This window comes from Corythoichthys intestinalis, chromosome 13, assembly GCF_030265065.1.
Source record: "Corythoichthys intestinalis isolate RoL2023-P3 chromosome 13, ASM3026506v1, whole genome shotgun sequence".
Classification (NCBI taxonomy): Eukaryota; Metazoa; Chordata; class Actinopteri; order Syngnathiformes; family Syngnathidae; genus Corythoichthys; species Corythoichthys intestinalis.
This window is the reverse complement of record NC_080407.1, coordinates 23,318,333-23,337,161: the sequence shown is the minus strand read 5'-3', so window position 1 is coordinate 23,337,161 and position 18,829 is coordinate 23,318,333. Positions and strand designations below refer to the sequence as shown.

The 18,829-nt window shown below is 40.4% G+C and overlaps 1 protein-coding gene across 3 annotated transcripts in view; it reads left to right on the top strand.

Moving 5' to 3' along the window:
- Positions 1–4,225, top strand: part of LOC130928049 (gastrula zinc finger protein XlCGF26.1-like) — a 46,864-nt gene extending 42,639 nt beyond the window's left edge. For all 3 annotated transcript variants that reach the window (XM_057854254.1, XM_057854252.1, XM_057854253.1), the window contains exon 3: positions 129–4,225. In XM_057854254.1, coding sequence (XP_057710237.1) covers positions 239–1,753 — 1,515 coding nt within the window. In that variant the 5' untranslated portion in view covers positions 129–238 and the 3' untranslated portion in view covers positions 1,754–4,225. The remainder of the gene's footprint in view (positions 1–128) is intronic.
- Positions 4,226–18,829: the final 14,604 nt, after the last annotated feature.

Here is an 18,829-nt window from a genome sequence, read left to right as displayed (position 1 = left end):
CAGAATACATCTTGTATGCGCGCGTACATGCATTCTCTCTCTCGCTCTCTCAGCCAGTCAAACCTCACGGCTTAGTAGCTGGATAGACGGTCCATAAAATATATCATTTGTCTTCCTGTGTCTTGCAGGTTTCAGCAAATATCTTGGTCCTGATGCTCAACAGCTAAAGAGAGAAGTACAACTTCCAATCAAAAATGAGGGAGAGCTGCCATACGTTAAAAAGAAGGACGATATCACCATGTCGACTGGTGAGCCCTTGAATAGCGAGGATGGTCCGAGTAAGGCCAGCAGAGCGACGGAGCCTCCATGCAGCAGCTCAACAGAAGGATCACAAGCACAAATTTTTATCGCACCATCAGATAGAAATGGCGCTACATCACACTCACCTTACAAAGATGATGGTCAGAAAAAATCTCACCGTGGGAAAACCTTTGCTAATATCGATTCCCTTCGTACGCATATGAGGGTCCACACTGGTGAAAATCCTCTTGTCTGCTCAGTTTGTGGTCAAAAATTCACTCAGAAGAGCAACTTAGACAGACACACAAGAACCCACACTGGTGAAACACCTTTATCCTGCTCAGTTTGTGGTCGAGGTTTCGCTAAAAAGTTTAATTTAAAAATACACATAAGAGTGCACACCGGAGAAAAACCTTTTTCCTGCTCAGTTTGTGGGCAAAAATTCGTTCAAGCGCAACAGTTGAAAAGACACACAAGAACCCACACTGGTGAAAAACCTTATTCCTGCTTAGTGTGTGGTCACAGTTGCGCTGAAAAGAAAAACTTACAAGCACACATAAGAACCCACACTGGTGAAAAACCTTTTTCCTGCTCAGTTTGTGGTCAAGGATTTACTCAAATTCCCCACTTAAAACTACACACAAGAACACACACAGGTGAAAAACCTTTTTCCTGCTCAGTTTGTGGTCACAGTTTTACTCTGAAGAAAAACTTACAAGTACACACAAGAATCCACACTGGTGAAAAACCTTTTTCCTGCTCAGTTTGTGGAAAAAGATTCAATCAGAAGAGCGCCTTAAACACACACACAAGAACCCACACTGGTGAAAAACCTTTTTCCTGCTCAGTTTGTGGTCTAGGATTCAGTTTTAAGAGTTCCTTCAAAGCACACACAATAACCCACACTGGCAAAAAACCTTTTTCCTGCTCAGATTGTGGTAAAGAATTCAGTTATAAGAGTGCCTTAAACACACACACAAGACTCCACACTGGTGAAAAACCTTTTTCCTGCTCAGTTTGTGGTCAAGGATTCACTCAAATTTCCCACTTAAAACGACACACAGGAACCCACACTGGTGAAAAACCTTTTTCCTGCTCAGTTTGTGGTCACAGTTTTACTCTGAAGAAAAACTTACAAGCACACACAACAATCCACACTGGTGAAAAACCTTTTTCCTGCTCAGTTTGTGGTCACAGTTTTACTATGAAGAAAAACTTACAAGCACACACAAAAATCCACACTGGTGAAAAACCTTTTTCCTGCTCAGTTTGTGGTGTAGGATTCAGTCATAAGAATTCCTTCAAAGCACACACAAGAACCCACACTGGCAAAAAACCTTTTTCCTGCTCAGATTGTGGTAAAGAATTCAGTTATAAGAATGCCTTAAACAGACACACAAGACTCCACACTGGTGAAAAACCTTATTCCTGCTCAGTTTGTGGTCAAAAATTCGCTCACAAGTATTGGCTTAAGAGACACGCGTGTATTGGTGTGGGAAGCAATGGCCAATGATTGTTTCGCATGTCATCCATGCTGCCTTCATCAGATTGTATACGCAGGTCAATTATAGACTGTAGTTTCCTCAAATCCTGTTGAGGATTGGCAGTATTGGTGTCTTAATTGTGCTTGTCCAATCCTTCTATGATGTGGAGCGACAGTATTGCCAAAAGTATTGGCTCACCTGAATTTAACACTCAAGTTGAGTGACATTATTTATACAACCCTCCTCCTCTTTCAACTACACTTTTCACAGCTAATATTTGAAACAGTAGACCCCAAATTAAAAAATTTATAAATCATTCATCAATATTATAATAACATAAATATGAAAAATTATGATTGGCTCACAAATGTTAGTTTTTTGGGGGTATGGGTGATTATATAAATTTTAAAAAAGTTACTATTACTACTCTTGATTGACAGTGACATATTACGACAGTTTTGGGGCCAAATAAAGGGAGGGGAAAATATGACTACAAGATTAAAGTTGTACTCTTACTACAAGAAAAGTATTTTGTGAGGGTAATATAGTTGAATAAGGGACTACGCACTTAATGTAAATGTACCGTAGCTGGGAGCTCCGACAAAGCAACAATAAAATACTTCCATTGATTATAATTTGGTGTAGATGAGCAAAAGGATCAGATTTCCTTGTTTTGGAAACTGTTTCTAAAACACAGCCTCACAAGATATTTTCATTATTGTTGACTTTAGTGGAGGTGGCAAAGCACTACAGAAAGTACGCGGTTGCTTATTCAGCTACATTACCCCTAGGTAACAGGATGACTTTTTTTCCCCCCTCATACTACCAGTATGACTATAATCTCTTAGTCCTTTTTTCTATATTTTGGTCTAATACTTTGTCGTACAAATTGGACAGTGATATTAAAATTGTTTGTGCTTTTAATCATTCCGGCCCCCCTTCGATGAAAATCTCTCGACTTCTGCTTCGAACTTTAAAGTGCTTGGACTTGACTGTGCTTGTTAATTTTATTCTCTATAAACAACTTGTTTTTATTCAGTCCTAGCCTTCTCTTCTCTTTGTTCAGAACAAGCCTATTTATAATATTATAACTCAAAGCTACGGTTGTAACTAAAACTGATACTTCGTTACCAAGTTGATTCTAAGATTGAGAAAATGTGATGGGACTGCCTTTTCTGCAATACCAGAAGTATCGGCGGTAACGACGCGGAAGATCTGGCCGCTTCTTTTGTGTGACATACGAGGCTGTACAAGTTGCCCGGCAAGTGGTCAATTACACTGCTGAAAGGGGTGTTGTAAATGCGCTGTTATATGGCAACCAACGCTGTGCTAAAGAACAAAAAAAACAATCAATGTATGCATCATGGCAGTGACATGTGCATTTACATCATTTTTTTTGTTTGGTTTTATTTTACTTTTTTTAGTTGAACCCTTTCACACCTAAGCCTATTTTTTTTCCCAAATCTGCATACCTTTGATATTGCCTTTATATATATATATTTTTTTTAAATCACAATTGCCAGATTGGGTTCCTTTTTTAGGACACTATAACCTGTCCGTCCAAACTGTCGTTTTCTTCAATCAATTATAACCAACATTTTGGACCCAAAGAGACACAAAAAAAAAAAATCAAAACATTTTTGTCAAAATTTGTAATATTGATGTCCCATTGGCAACCAAACATGCTCGACGAAACGTTTTTAGGCCTGATATTTATTCAACTTGTTAGTATAAACATTCAACAGAAAATAACAAGACAATAGTTTTATATTTGATAATTCAACAAAAACACCAGGTATAGTAAAAGGCCTTTTTTTCCCTTTCTACATATTATGGTCAAAACAGGTAATATACAGGAGACAAACAGTGCAAAATAGTGACTATATATATATATATATATATATAATATATATATATATATACACACACACCTGTATGTATATAAATATGTATATATGTACATTGCCCTCCATAATTATTGGCACCCCTGGTTAAGATGTGTTTTTTAGCTTCTAATAAATTTTTTTTATTCAAATAATGTGGGACCTTGATGGGGAAAAAAAGAGCAAAATCCAACCTTCAATACAAGTGCATTTATTCAGTGGGGAAAAAATCCCACATAAAGAAATAATTATTTGCCCCCCCTGGTGTTAATACTTTGTACAACCCCCTTTTGCCAACAAAACAGCACCTAATCTTCTATAATGTTTCACAAGATGGGAAAACACAGAAAGAGGGATCTTCAGCCATTCCTCTTTGCAGAATCTCCTCTGTACTTTCCTCTTCAGCTCACCCAGCAACAGATTTTGATTTAAAATGTCCTGGTATTTCAAAGCATTCATGATGCCATGCACCCTAACAAAGTTCCCAGGGCCTTTGGAAGTGAAACAGCCCCACAGCATCACTGACCCACCCCCATACTTCACAGTGGGTATGAGGTGCTTTTCAGCATGCGCATCTTTCGTGGCACACCAGACCCACTAAGAGTTGTTTTTTTTTTTTTTTTTGCCAAAAAGCTCAATCTTGGTCTCATCTGACCAAAGCACATGGTCCAAGTTGAAGCCTGGGACCGTCTGCTCTGGTCAGATGAGACCAAGATTAGTGGGTCTGGCGTGCCATGAAAGATGCGTGTTGCCCAAAGACAGCCCCAAAACATCACTGCTCTAGAGGAGATCTGCATGGAGGAATGGGCCAAAATACCAGCAACAGTGTGTGAAAAGCTTGTGAAGAGTTACAGAAAACGTTTGGCCTCTGTTATTGCCAACAAAGGGAACATAACACAGTATTGAGATGAACTTTTGGTATCGACCAAATACTTATTGTCCACCAAGATTTGCAAATAAATTCTTTAAAAATCAAACAATGTGATTTTCTGTTTTTTTTCCCCCACATTGTCTCTCATGGTTGAGGTTTATACATGTTGACAATTCCAGGCCTCTCATATATTTTCAAGTGGGAGAACTTGCACAATTAGTGGTTGACTAAATACTTATTTGCCTCACTGTATATCTTCGCCAAACTTCCTGTGCTTGGCGAGAGTCGCACTCTAATGGGTCCTGTAGAGGTCATATTTTCATCAACACTACAGTGCCAACTAGTGGCAACAGAAAGTCACTCATTTGACTTGTCCAGTTTTTTTTTTTCCAGATTGGTCATTGTAGTTTCAAAACCTTTTGTAATACTAAATTTTAAAGTGCCTGTGACATAAAACAAAACAAAAAAATCTTAAATAGCATTATTATTGGAATTAAAATCATATTTTGAGACGATTCGACTATATACGACAATTTGGAGAGGCGCAGGGGCCCCTCCTCCCATTATAGCCCTCTGGCACCGCCATTTTGCTGATGACATCAGCGGAGTCAGGCTTTCAGGCAGCTCTAGCATCGAGCCCAATGGAGGAGGAAACATTTTCCAGCGATTCTGGTTCGTGTGGATTTTCCAAACATTGTTGATCCAGAGGAAATATGTGACGTACAGCCATATAGGTTTGAGACATATTTGGAAGAAGTAAACAATTTTGAATCCGAAAACAGCAACAGAGATGACATTGAGGCCAACTCCCAGGATGACCAGAGCAGACTGGGCAACACCGCATGGTGAGTAGCTGAAAATTAAAACTTTTGGTAGGTATATTGTGTTTTATTCACATTTATCTGTTCATTTAATATAGTCAGACATTTTCATTGTTATTTTTTTTTAATTTGTGGACACTCGGGAACATTATTTTCCTACATTTTTCATACAAGATGTCTTTCACTACGCACAGCATTTTCCGCATTTAAATATTTTTTCTTATTTTTCTGAAGGTGTTCATGTGAATACTGTGCAGTGATGCCCACCGTGGACGAGTGTGTTTGCTGCGGTGAAAAGGAGAGAAGATGGAGGGGGCTGGGGTCCAGTGTATCACCCAGAACCCTGGATTTCAGCCCGTCTGCTTTAACACAGACGTTCTTCGGACAGCCTACAATGCCTACCGGCAAAATTATGAGGATCAGTCAGGAAACAAGTATGTGTCATAAATATATATACATATTCACTCACTGGCCACTTTATTAGGTACACCTGTCCAACTGCTCGTTAACACTAAATTTCTAATCAGCCAATTACATGGCGGCAACTCAGTGCATTTAGGCATGTAGACATGGTTTAAGACAATCTCCTGCAGTTCAAACCGAGCATCAGTATGGGGAAGAAAGGTGATTTGAGTGACTTTGAACTTGCTATGGTTGTTGGTGCCAGAAGGGCTGGTCTGAGTATTTCAGAAACTGCTGATCTACTGGGATTTTCACGCACAACCATCTCTAGGGTTTACAGAGAATGGTCCGAAAAAGAAAAAGTATCCAGTGAGCCGCAGTTCTGTGGCGGAAATGCCTTGTTGATGCCAGAGGTCAGAGGAGAATGGCCAGACTGGTTCGAGCTAATAGAAAGGCAAGAGTGACTCAAATAACCACCGTTACAACCAAGGTAGGCAGAAGAGCATCTCTGAATGCACAGTACGTCGAACTTTGAGGCAGATGGGCTACAGCAGCAGAAGACCACGCCGGGTGCCACTCCTTTCAGCTAAGAACAGGAAACTGAGGCTACAATTTGCACAAGCTCATCGATATTGGACAATAGAAGATTATAATAATGTTGCCTGGTCTGATGAGTCTCAATTTCTGCTGCGAAATTCGGATGGTAGGGTCAGAATTTGGCGTCAACAACATGAAAGCATGGTTCCATCCTGCCTTGTATCAACGGTTCAGGCTGGTGGTGGTGGTGTAATGGTGGGGGGAATATTTTCTTGGCACTCTTTGGGCCCCTTGGTACCAATTGAGCATCGTTGGAACGCCACAGCCTACCTGAGTATTGTTGCTGACCATGTCCATCCCTTTATGACCACAATGTACCCAACTTCTGATGGCTACTTTCAGCAGGATAATGCGCCATGTCATAAAGCTGGAATCATCTCAGATTGGTTTCTTGAACATGACAATGAGTTCACTGTACTCAAATGGCCTCAACAGTCACCAGATCTCAATTCATTAGTGCATCTTTGGGATGTTGTGGAACGGGAGATTCGCATCATGGATGTGCAGCCGACAAATCTGCACCAACTGTGTGATGCCATCATATCAATATGGACCAAACTCTCTGAGGAATGCTTCCAGCACCTTGTTGAATCTATGCCACCAAGAATTGAAGCAGTTCTGAAGGCAAAAGGGGTCCAACCAGTTACTAGCATGGTGTACCTAATAAAGTGGCCGGTGAGTGTGTGTGTGTGTGTGTGTGTGTGTGTGTGTGTGTGTGTGTGTGTGTGTGTGTGTGTGTGTGTACATATATATATATACATACATACACACCAATCAATGTCAGAAACCAACCTTATTTGTGATTGCCAGTCACTTAGGCTACAAACTAGGATTGTCTCACAAATTACATTGTAAAATAACGGTTTGCATTACTGTGCTGGTTTTCTGTTGGAAAGGGGAATGAATGACCCCATTCTATAGAGCCTACCCACATACCACGTGCTCGCTGTATGGTTCCGCCCACTTGTCCATCAAAACATAGTGTTAACCTGTTACGGCTACGTACATTTCTCCTATTTACGGCGAGTTTTTCTGCTCCTTAACATTAATAATCAAAATGGTGAAGGCGTGTGTGGCTGTTGGTTGCACTAACAGAGAAGATGGAAGGAGAGACTTGAAGTTTTACCGTATTCCGAGGGATCCGAAGAGGAGAGCGAAATAGACGGCTGCAATTCGACGTGAAAACTGGACACCAAAAAATCACCACAGACTATGTAGTAGTCATTTATATCCGGTAAGATGCATTTAATATATATTTAGAGGGTTTTGGCCTGACAACCACAATTAAGTTCATTGCTAGGCTAATCGCCGACAACATACGACGTAGTACGACATAGTTTCAAATTCAAGATGTTTGTGACTTCCCTTTCTTCCACCATCGTTATTTTTTGAATAATATTTAGCTGGTACCAAGTGAAAGAAACTGGCCTCGTCTACGGGGCTGACAAATAACCACAATTAAGATCATTGCTAGGCTAATTGCCGACAACATACACGTATGTATGTAGTGAGTGCTATCGCTAAACCACATAAACATTAAAAGCCTTAACTCCATTGACAAACGACATGAAATACATTAGACTTGACAGTGGATGTTAGCAATAACAAAAGAATTTGAATTGAAAATTTCGTAACTCACCTTTCCAAGCACAAGATAGATTCCTGCCGAATTTTCGTGGATGAGGACCTGTTTCACCCAACCAGCAACGAAGTATTTATAAGCCTCCAAGCTCTTGAAGTTTTTCAAATTTTCGTGAGAATAGGATGATTTTGTGTGGACGAGATAATTGTAAATATCAGCGTAGCAGATGTCAGGCAGACAGGGCGAAGACAGTGGGTCGAAAAACATCGATTTGGGCATCAAATATGGATCTGGCGACTGTATAGAACGAAGCTTTTCCTCATAACGCCTTTTATGCAACAGATCCAGTGAGTTTGCGGCATCAGAAAGCACCGGGTCTTCCATGAAATGCATTTTAAATTCCGCCATCAATTGAAAACAATGCTAATACAGAGTCAAAATGACGGACAAGTGGGCGGAACCATACAGCGAGCACGTGGTACGTGGGTAGGCTCTATAGTGATGGGACGAAATGAGCCGAGGTTCCGAAGCTTGTGTCGAGTAATGGGAGGGGGGTTTCCACGAAGCTTGTAGCGAGGCGCGCTTCATTTCGGCAAAACCCGGAAATGATGACGTGGGAAGCCTCGCCGGCGGCCGGCTGAATCTCGTGAGTGCTTCGGAAGTGATCCAACGTTTGGCACACATTGCAAAAACAGGACAGGCTACGGTATAAATTGGTTGCAAAACACAATGGCGATCGCCTGTTATCTCACATTTTGTGGATTTCGGGCTCCTGTACTTGTTACATCTGTGCGCAACAGTGCAACCAGTGCAATCTTTTTTTGAGCCTTGTCCTTTGCTTGCGATGGAACCTGCGCGAAAAGAGCGATCCTCCCCTGTATGGGAACATTTTGATTTGATTGCTTTCAATAAGGTAAGGGAGAAAAACTACTTTAATATAAATTTGAGTGTGTGTGTGTACCTATCTGAACCAAACATCAACAGAATGAACAATCCATTAGTGTACTGGGAGGCACAAAAGAATACCTACCCAAATTTATATAAGCTGGCACTGGCATTTCTCTGCACCCCAGCTTCATCTGTGCCTTGTGAAAGAATGTTTTCTAAAACTGCTGAAATATTTTCCAGAAAAAAAAAAGAAACTGTTTAAAGCCAGCCACTGTGGGAAAGCTATTATTTCTAAATAAAAATGAATAACAAATTACCCTTAGCACTTGTTGTATTTTGTTCACATACTAAATTACTAACACAAGCACATTCATATCTTTGTCTTGAGCAAATAGCCATTGAATTCTTAACAATGTTGACCTCTTGGGCTTCTAGACCACTTGATGGCGCCATAGGGTAAATGAAGCACCATGAAGCTTTGCTACATGTGCAAACCAATTGGCTGCAAAGCTTCATTGCTTCATGAGGCTTCATTTGGCCATCACTACCATTCTATTCTTCTTTCAGCTGGAACCGGTACACAGCTTATGGCCAGTTTGTGCGCTGGGAGTACGAGTTCCTGGGGCGGGGGATCAGGGTTCCTCTACCAGCCTGTGTGGTTAATAAGCTCAGGACAACCTTCCCATTACCAGACTTTGTTGGATTCCAACCTTCAAACCCTCCCTAACACTGCAACAGTTTAATAAAATATTTTAGTTGTTTCCTTATACAGTATTTTTGCAAGATTTTCTTTGTATAAGTATTGATAACAGCCTCAGTGGTTGGTGCAGGTTACGTCTTATTACATTATTTCCTAACTGCCATACAAATGATATTTCCATGACATAAGTACTGTGCTGAATGGAAAATGGAAATATTACAAATGCAAGGACGTTATAAGATACTCATTGCTGACAAGCTAATACAAGTAAAAAACTGAATTGCTACTGTATCAAGTTCAAGACAAAGATGTAGCAACATACACAATGTTTTTACTCACAAGAATTCAACTGTGCCATTATATTGTATTAATACTAGGGGTGTAACGGTACACAAAAATCTCGGTTCGGTGAGTACCTCTGTTTTGAGGTCAAGGTTCGGTTCATTTTCGGTACAGTAAGAAAACAAAATGCAAAATATAAATGTGCTCGTTGTTTTACACACTTTTGTGCTTTCAACATTAGCCGATACAAAGCTAGAATTCTGCTCAAAAATAGAAAATACAATATTCTGAAATGTACATATTTTGAAAAACAAAATGAAAACTTTGGCTAAGACTTTTTCTTTAAAATAAATATATGATGTGCAAAATTGAACAGTTGCAACACTGAAGTGAAGAGTTGTTCCATCTATATTCTTTTTTAATTTGAATTCCCCACCCAGAGGGCCATCCATCTTCCATCTTAACATTTAACCGTTACCCACGCAGTTCACTGCACTTTTGAGTGGTGCGACGGCCCTGGCCGTTTAATTATTATCTTTTTTGAGATTGTCAGTCATCTGATCACCGCGTCCGCCAGCTGGCTGCCTCCCCTCCCAACGTGGCGTACTCTGATTGATGCCGGACGGGCAGAGACGTCACCGCTGCTGACGGGCCACCTGAACTAACCGCTGTCTGACATGTATCCATTATGCTGCGCTTTGTTTACATTTGCGACACTTGCTATACGGCAGTTAATCCGATACACGGTAATACGGCTCTGGGTAATACTATCAGGCCGTTGTTAAAGCTTGCATACCCGCATGTGTGTTGTGCCTGAGTCTTGTTAACCAAATAAAGGCAGAGTTGACAAAAGTCATCTGACCGCTCGTCATTTTACAGTCAACACTCAGAGTTCGCAACTTCGCATTTGACAGCATACGTGCCGCGTACCTCCTCGCCAGCTGTTTGCTCGCCATTCATTCACCTGTGCATTTGATCGCTATTTTGTTACAATCCCACTTTTTCGGTGAGGTATTTTGTGTTCATTCCTAATTGGATCGTTTTTGTTCACCACTGTAAATAAGAGCACCGCAGCAGTAGAGGTAAACTGCCGTTTTCGTTCAACCCGTTTTGTTTAGTGTAGAAGCCAGGGTAGTGGCTGTATTGTTTTTTCTTTTGTACTATCAGGGTTTACTAAGCGGGTGGGGTTCAAGTGTGTTTCATTTTGTTTGTTGTTTTGGCCTGGGCTTACGCTGAAGCCAGCTTCTTCCGCATTTTGTATATTTTGTTCATTGCGAGTTCGACTTGTGTGGATAAATTTGTGTCCACTTGCAACTTGTGTGCGTGGCTCGTTTTATGTTAAGCCCTTGGCAGCCGTCCGTGGGACGTAACAGTCGGATGATGGGAAGCATGAGCGGGCATTCCGCGCTTGCGTTAAATGCGTCAAATATTTTAACGTGATTAATTCACAAAATTAACTACCGCCCGTTAACGCGCTAAATTTGACAGCACTTTACATTACATCAGAAACTCGTTCGGTATGCCCCCGTACCGAACCGAGGACCACGTACCGAAACGGTTCAATACAAATACATGTACCGTTACACCCTTAATTAATACTAACATATTTACAAAGGGTTCGAACCGAATATACCCTTTAAAAAAAAAAAAAAAAAGTAGCTCACATACTCGTTTTTGGAAGGATGACAACATAAGAACCGGCGAACACAACTATACAAAATTAAAGGTTCTTGAACAAGCTCATTCGGAGCACATTAAAACGTGTGACATGGTCCCGGACCGCCTGTTCTTTGTCAGGTCGCTGACAGCTGCTGCTGAGGGGTAACCTCCCAACCTCTGGCACAGCCGGTATCGCCTCCCATTCATTCGGCTCTACGTCACTGATGTCCTCCACCAGCCTCTCCACCGCCGACATCAGCTCGCCAACATAATTTGATAACAGGTGAAGCAAACATTACTAAAAAATTCACCAACTGCGTACCAAATGCACAGAGATAAATCCATTCTATCTTGCAAATATCAATTAAGCTAAAATGGGACAAATTTTAAAAACACAATGAACAGTTGACACTGTATCCTGTAATAAAGTATCCAAAGGTTTATACATTACGATGACACACAAAAAATTACACCAATGAGTTCAATTGACAAGATTAGTAATACGTATATATATACCAAATGTGGGGTTCTCCAAAACTTTGCGCACAATATGGCCGCCTTGTTTTGACTTTTGGAAGTGGCTGCTATAAATCCCCACTCCATCTCGGGTTAAGCTGTGGGCTCGATGGGCGTTTTCATTGAAGTGAAGAACACCCACAATTGTCCTAAAAAACATGGGTGGAACAGTATTTCCATATTAATATTCAAGTTGAAAGTGTCTTTCAATCCATCTGATTTTAATTGGGACAACAAAGACACAAGATAATATACTGGATAAATCAGCGGATACTGGTCACAAATGGTTCATCGGACTGTGAAGGCTCCAGGTGGGAAGTCTGGTAGACCGGAGACCGCCTTCGGACGTTGGCCAACAGTTTGGAGCCACAGATCAGCTTCTCCAGCTCATGGGTCAACTTAGTGTCTGCAAAATACCAGACAGAATCAAAATTGTACTTAAACTAGAGATGTCCGGATCCCTTATTTGATATCGGACGCCGATATGGGCAAAAAAATGCGCATCGGTATCTGATTGGAACTCGGAATAATTCTGATCCAGACTTCCGATCCAGTTTTTTTTTTTTAAAGTCCGGTTCGGGTTTTCCAGCACACCGACTTACATAATCCATTCCTGTTTTTGCTTCGGTTTCCCTAAAATCCGGTCCGCATTTTACGGCACACCTTCAACACACTACATTTACATTACAGTCTCCCAATTTACCGAGAGACTTTCTCGGTAAAAATGTCAGCTGTGTGGGATTATTTCACCTTAAAGGACGACAAAGACGAAGAGGCAGAGTGCAACATATGCCACAATAAAGTCAAGCGTAGTGGTAAAGCTGTAAGAAGTTTTTATACAACCAACCTAATCAAGCATTTAGCGAAATACCACCACAAACAATATGAGGAGTATGTTAAGAAAAACGAAGACAAAAAGAAAGGTCCTACGCAACTAACACTGGCAGAAACTTTTGCTATGCCTGACAAACTGGCACTCGACAGTCCCAAAGCCCAGGGAATAACAAAAGTCATTGACGAAGAATTAATTCTGGATGACGAGCCATTATCTCTCGTGAGTAAAGATGCACCATCCAACACTTAGAACCACGGTACAACATGCCCAGCCGTCATTACATCCTTGAGCGATTCGGCCGTGGAAGATTCGAGAATGATTCACAAACATCCAAATTCCGATTATTGAAATGTCAAGTAAAGAACTAATACAAAGCGTGGTCTTCGGGACGCAATGAGAAACTGACCGCATTGCCAAAAAAAAAAATGTTTTATCCGATTACTCAATTAATCGATAGAATTTTCAGTCGATTACTCGATTACTAAAATATTCGATAGCTACAGCCCTAGTTTAGTTCCTTCTTTTTAAGTATCGTTGTACTGTGCATAATTACAATATCGGCTTTCTATTCTATGTCCACGACGTGCAACGCGCACATGTTCACCAGTTACACGTGCATGTGGAAAAAACGGATAGAATTCCACGTGTTTTCACGCTCGTATTTACTTGCTCGGCACACAAATTTTACCCATCCCCCCACAAATTTCCAAAACGTGATGAGAAATAATTTATAGCTCTAAATAAGGTACCATAACCACTGGGCTCTGAGGTCAACAAGAGGAATTATTTGATAGTAAAGCGCGAACAATTCAGCAAATAATTACAGCAGCAACAAATGTGTGATTCTTTTGTTTTTTTAGTTAAAGCTAATTTATTGGCAGTGCACTGAAATGGGTTACAGTATTTGACAATATATAAAACACTATGTTTACTTACTTGCACTGCAGCCTTTCTCGTCCGCTTTTCAATGGCAGCAGACTTTCTTTTCAGAGGGTTGTCACCACTTAGTCCACTGGCACTTGCTCCATGTTGAGGACGGTGGAAAATTGTTGGTACAGCTGTGTCAAGTAGGGTTCTGGTGTGCTGCACTGCAAGTCCCATCTCAACTTTCCGCAGAGGGACAGGGTCGAAATAGTCTTTAGTGAAGTAATCCGAACACAACACCGAGGATTCGGATGGTGACCATTTGTCCCGAGTTCGTTGTACTTGTTTTACCCATTCGTCCCGACGAACGGGATCTTTTGGGAACCGAAAAACGCTCACACCACTCCCCGGGATGTTGGAGCAAAAACCTGCAACGCATCGTCTCGGCATGGTGCGAAAAATAAACGAAATAGTCCGCCAAAACAACAGCACGGCTCCGGTGACGTCACATCCGTCTTCTTCCTCAATCCGAGACTGGAGCCGGAAATCTGGCATTTCGTAGCGCGGGATTAAAAAAATTGAATAAATGTATCGATTGCTTCTGCACACATCCAAGTGGTGCATTTCATTCAGGAGCATAAAATACAGTGTTTAATATGAAATAAACATGCTTTTTGGTGTCACAGGCACTTTAAGGCTCATGTCTACATGTCTCTGTTGCCGTGATGACCCTTTGTTCGCTATCAACAGGAAGTATATTTTTTCAGGGACTTAGGCAGCTTATAGAGCCACGGAATTTTACACACTTTGCCGAATTGGCCCAATTTGAAGATTCATTTTGGTTTTGAATAAGAGCATGGCTGCATAGCTCAGTAGCGCATCCTTTTTTGTTGGATCCTCTTCTTTAGTTTTTTTTTTTTTTTTTTTTTTTAGGTGTCTGAAAGTATTTCTAATCCCCAGAAAAGAGGCGACTTTCGTGCATGTAAGGTTCTCATGAGATGATTAGAGGGGGACGATCTGTCACCACCCTGACCTCTGTGCCGTCCGAGTTTGCAAGACATCCGAGTTGCGCCAAACTGCGAAGGCCCGTTCAGTCATGCTTGCAGCCCTAGTTTCAATTTGTATTTATTTCAATATGTTTTCATTTATTTCAACATTTATTCATTTCATTCTTGCGTTCTCGTTCCCCTTGTAACTGCATGAAGTAATTTTATCTGTCAGTGGCTCATCAAACTCGATGGACAAGGTTTGAGTTGATCGAGTCGAGCTATTTCTCCTTGCTTCCCAACATGGGTAGCATTGTGGAGGCTGGCCTGATTGCAGTAATTAACTAAATTCCTGTTTTGTAAGCCACATGCTCAGGGTCCGGATGTTCTGCTAAGTCTAATAAATCCCCAGAGAACTCGTGCAATCGCTGCCATATGGCTCAGTGGTAGAGTAGTTGTCCCCCAACCCAGAGGTTGTGGGTTCAAGTCTCCGCCCTGATGAACTCGTATAAGTGTCCTTGAGCAAGACACTGAATCCCACATTGCTCCTGGTGCTGCGTCACTAGTAGGTGGATGGCGAGATAGTGTAAAGCGCTTTGAGCGCCTTGAAAGGTGGAAAAGTGCTATATAAGGATAACACCATTTACCATGTAGTGAAGGTAAAATAAAAGATACAATTATTTCATGCAGTGTAGGGGAAAGATATTACAAGAATTAAATAAATAGTTAAATAAATAAATGCTGAAATAAATAAACATACATGTTGGAATAAATAAATTAATGCTGAAATAAATGCAAATAAATAAAATGGAAATACGGTAATTTCTGGATCATCATGGCACACCCCGCAAGACCCAAAATGAGAGAAAAAAGTAGCGGCTTGTAGTCCGGAAATTACGGTAAATAAAACGTGGAATATATAAGTAAAAATTTAAATAAATACATAAATATTGAAATAGAAGCATTTTAATGACACATTTAATCATTTAGTTCATTTTTGAACATCTGGACCGCCATACAAAGCCGTCGAGTCTCACATGAGAGGAGAAAAATGCCAGCACTTCTGTGTTTACATTGAAACTAAATTAGTTTTTTTTCTTCATCACGAATTGTTGCGACATGTTTTGGTCTTAAATTCTATTTTAAAGGTGTTAAAAAGTATTCAGTTTGACTTTTAAAATGGTGCAATAGCTCTGCAACAGATTTATTCATCAATTGGTTGTTGCAGCCATCGACTCATTGGGTGAGAGTTGAGAACCCTGTTCAGATTTATTTACACTGTCTGTGGATTACATTCAAAATGGAAACGGTGTCGAGTCTGAAGTTTTGCATTGTATTAGGCATTCGTTTCAGAACGTAAAAGCCATTCATTTGCTGCCCTAAACACATGCTTTTATTCCTTTTTAATGTATTTTATGAGACTTTTTGTTGATGTCTTCCTGATTTCAATGTCATGGCAAGCGCTTTGAATTTATTTGTGTTGGATTGGATGACACAAAACATGAATAAACAAAAAATGGGCAAGGAGGAATTATCTCCAACAGAAAACAATTTTGGGGACACAAGTTGCTTAAGTTAAGGCCTGCATGTGAGGTGCTACCCTTTGAGTGGAGGTCCAAAAGGGGAAGTTCAGAATTTTTGACATTAGGCTTAATCTTCGAGTTCGGGGTTTCTTTTTTTTTTTTTTTAATTGTGATGTTCATATCAAAAAGAAATAATAACTTGTAAAAAAAAAAAAAAAAAAAAAAACACACTAGTTGTACTAGTTGATATTGAGATACAACTTAGAACAATAGATAACAATATAGGGCACAAGGAGACAAACAATGTGTCACGCACACACTCATAACTATGGATAAACTGGAGTGTCTAATCAGCGAAGCACCCGAAGAAAACCTACACAGGCATAGTTAGAAAATGCAAACTAAACACTGGAAGGCCTGGGATTGAACCCTTGAACTCGGAACTGGCATATATGCTATAACTACTCTTCCACCATGCGTATAAAATCTAGCCTACGCAGGGTAAGAAGGTAAACGAAAGAGTGGGAAGAAAAACGGGGAAAAAATGTGCAGATGTCTACAAGCTGCGGCACTAGCTGGAATTGAAGCACCGCCAGCCAGAACACCGTTGACTTGCATTCTCGTATTTTTTCTTTTTTTTTTTTTCCCAATCAAATCTTTAATCCTTGACCCAATACGTCATGACTGTTTTTGTTTTGTGTGTTTGGGGCCTAAATGTATGTAGTAAGAAGAAATTTGAATTGCAGTTACACTAAGAAATAAGCAATGTAAAATTAAAAAAAATAAAAAAAAAATCCTTAAAATTAGAATTAAAAAAAAAAGAAAGAAATAAATTTAAAAGCCCCCAAAATCTTTACAATATAACGTTAAAATGACATTTATGTACCTCCAACATTGTGTCATGTCAAACAAATAGCAATTACGCATGACCAAGAACATAACAATAAAAACTGGTAATTATTCAACAACAAAAAACATCAACATAATGTAAATCCAAAAATATGTATTATATAAGAAAAAAGTGGCAACTATTCACATCCAAAACTATTTACAATGTGCAATTTCAAGCGAATATTTAAAATATATAAGAAAAAAAAGTGGCAATTATTCTCAAGCAGCAAAAATTCACAATATTTAGTTTGGAAAATACAGCAATAATGTTTCCATATTATATTTACAATGGTAAGCACTTTAGAGCGTGTTTCTCCACTTCTGTATGGTTTGGACGGAATCAGGACATTACCATTGCCCTTTTACTTGGCAATGAGCAGTGGAGCAGTTTTTTGCCTTTCCACATTTTTAGCACTGGTATTAATAATTTCCTTTATATCGCCTTTTCTTTGGGGCTTCCCCTCTTGCCTCACGCTCCTGGTCTTCAAGAGAAAGAAGATTGGAAGAGTGTGAATAGACCCTACCCACGTGACGTCACAACTCCGCTCTCCTGACTGGTGCCGCCCACTTGTCCGTCAACACATCGTGTTGACCTGTTACGGCTACGTACATTCCTCCTATTTACGGCGTGTTTTTATGCTCGTTAACATTAATAATCAAAATGGTGAAGGCGTGTGTGGCGGTCGGTTGCAATAACAGAGAAGATAGACGGAGAGACTTGAAGTTCTACCGGATCCCGAGAGACACGGAGAGGAGAGAGCGAGATGGGCTGCTGCAATTCGACGAGAAAACTGGGCTCCAAACGATTACCACAGATTATGTAGTAGTCATTTTATATCTGGTAAGATGCATTTAATATATATTTAGAGGGTTTTGGGCTGACAACCACAATTAAGATCATTGCTAGGCTAATCGCCGACAACATACACGTATGTATGTAGTGAGAGTGCTATCGCTAAACCATATAAACATTAAAAGCCCTAGCTCCATTGACAAATGACATGAAATACATTAGACTTGACAGTGGATGTTAGCAAGAACAAAAGATTTTGAATTGAAAATTTCGTAACACACCTTCCGAGCACAAGATTCCTGCCGAATTTTCGTGTACGAGGACCTGTTTCACCCAACCAGCAACGTAGCATTTATAAGCCTCCAAGCTTTTAAAGTTTTTCAAACTTTCGTGAGAATAGGCTGATTTTGTGTGGACAAGATAGTTGTAAATATCAGGGTCAGGCAGAGACTGCGAAGGCAGCCGGTCAAAAATCATCGATTTAGGCATCAAATATGGATCTGGCGACTGTATAGAACGAAGCTTTTCCACATAACGCCTTTTATGCAACACATCCAGTGAGTTTACGGCATCAGAAAGCACCGGGTCTTCCATGAAATGCATTTTAAATTCCTCGATCAATTGAAACCAGTGCTAATACACAGACAAAATGACGGACAAGTGGGCGGAACCATACAGCGAGCACGTGGTTTTGTGATGTCGGTGGGTAGGGTATATAGGCAAGATTGGAGTCAGTATACTGCTATCAGACACACGCAAATAGACACAAACACACAGACACAAACCTTTCAGCTGCTTGCTGGCCAGGCACAGAAGCAGCAGACTTGCGAGAAGCTCTCCGGGGCCCAGGCAAGGTTTTCTTTTAATTTTTTTAATTGTAATGAATATTTTGAAGAGGCCTTGTCAGATGGATGCAGGTAGGAGTATAGCTTCTATACCTGGGAGATTTCATGTGTTGACAATGCTGTGACAATTCAATTCAGACCAACAAACGCCGCTAGATCATCCACTG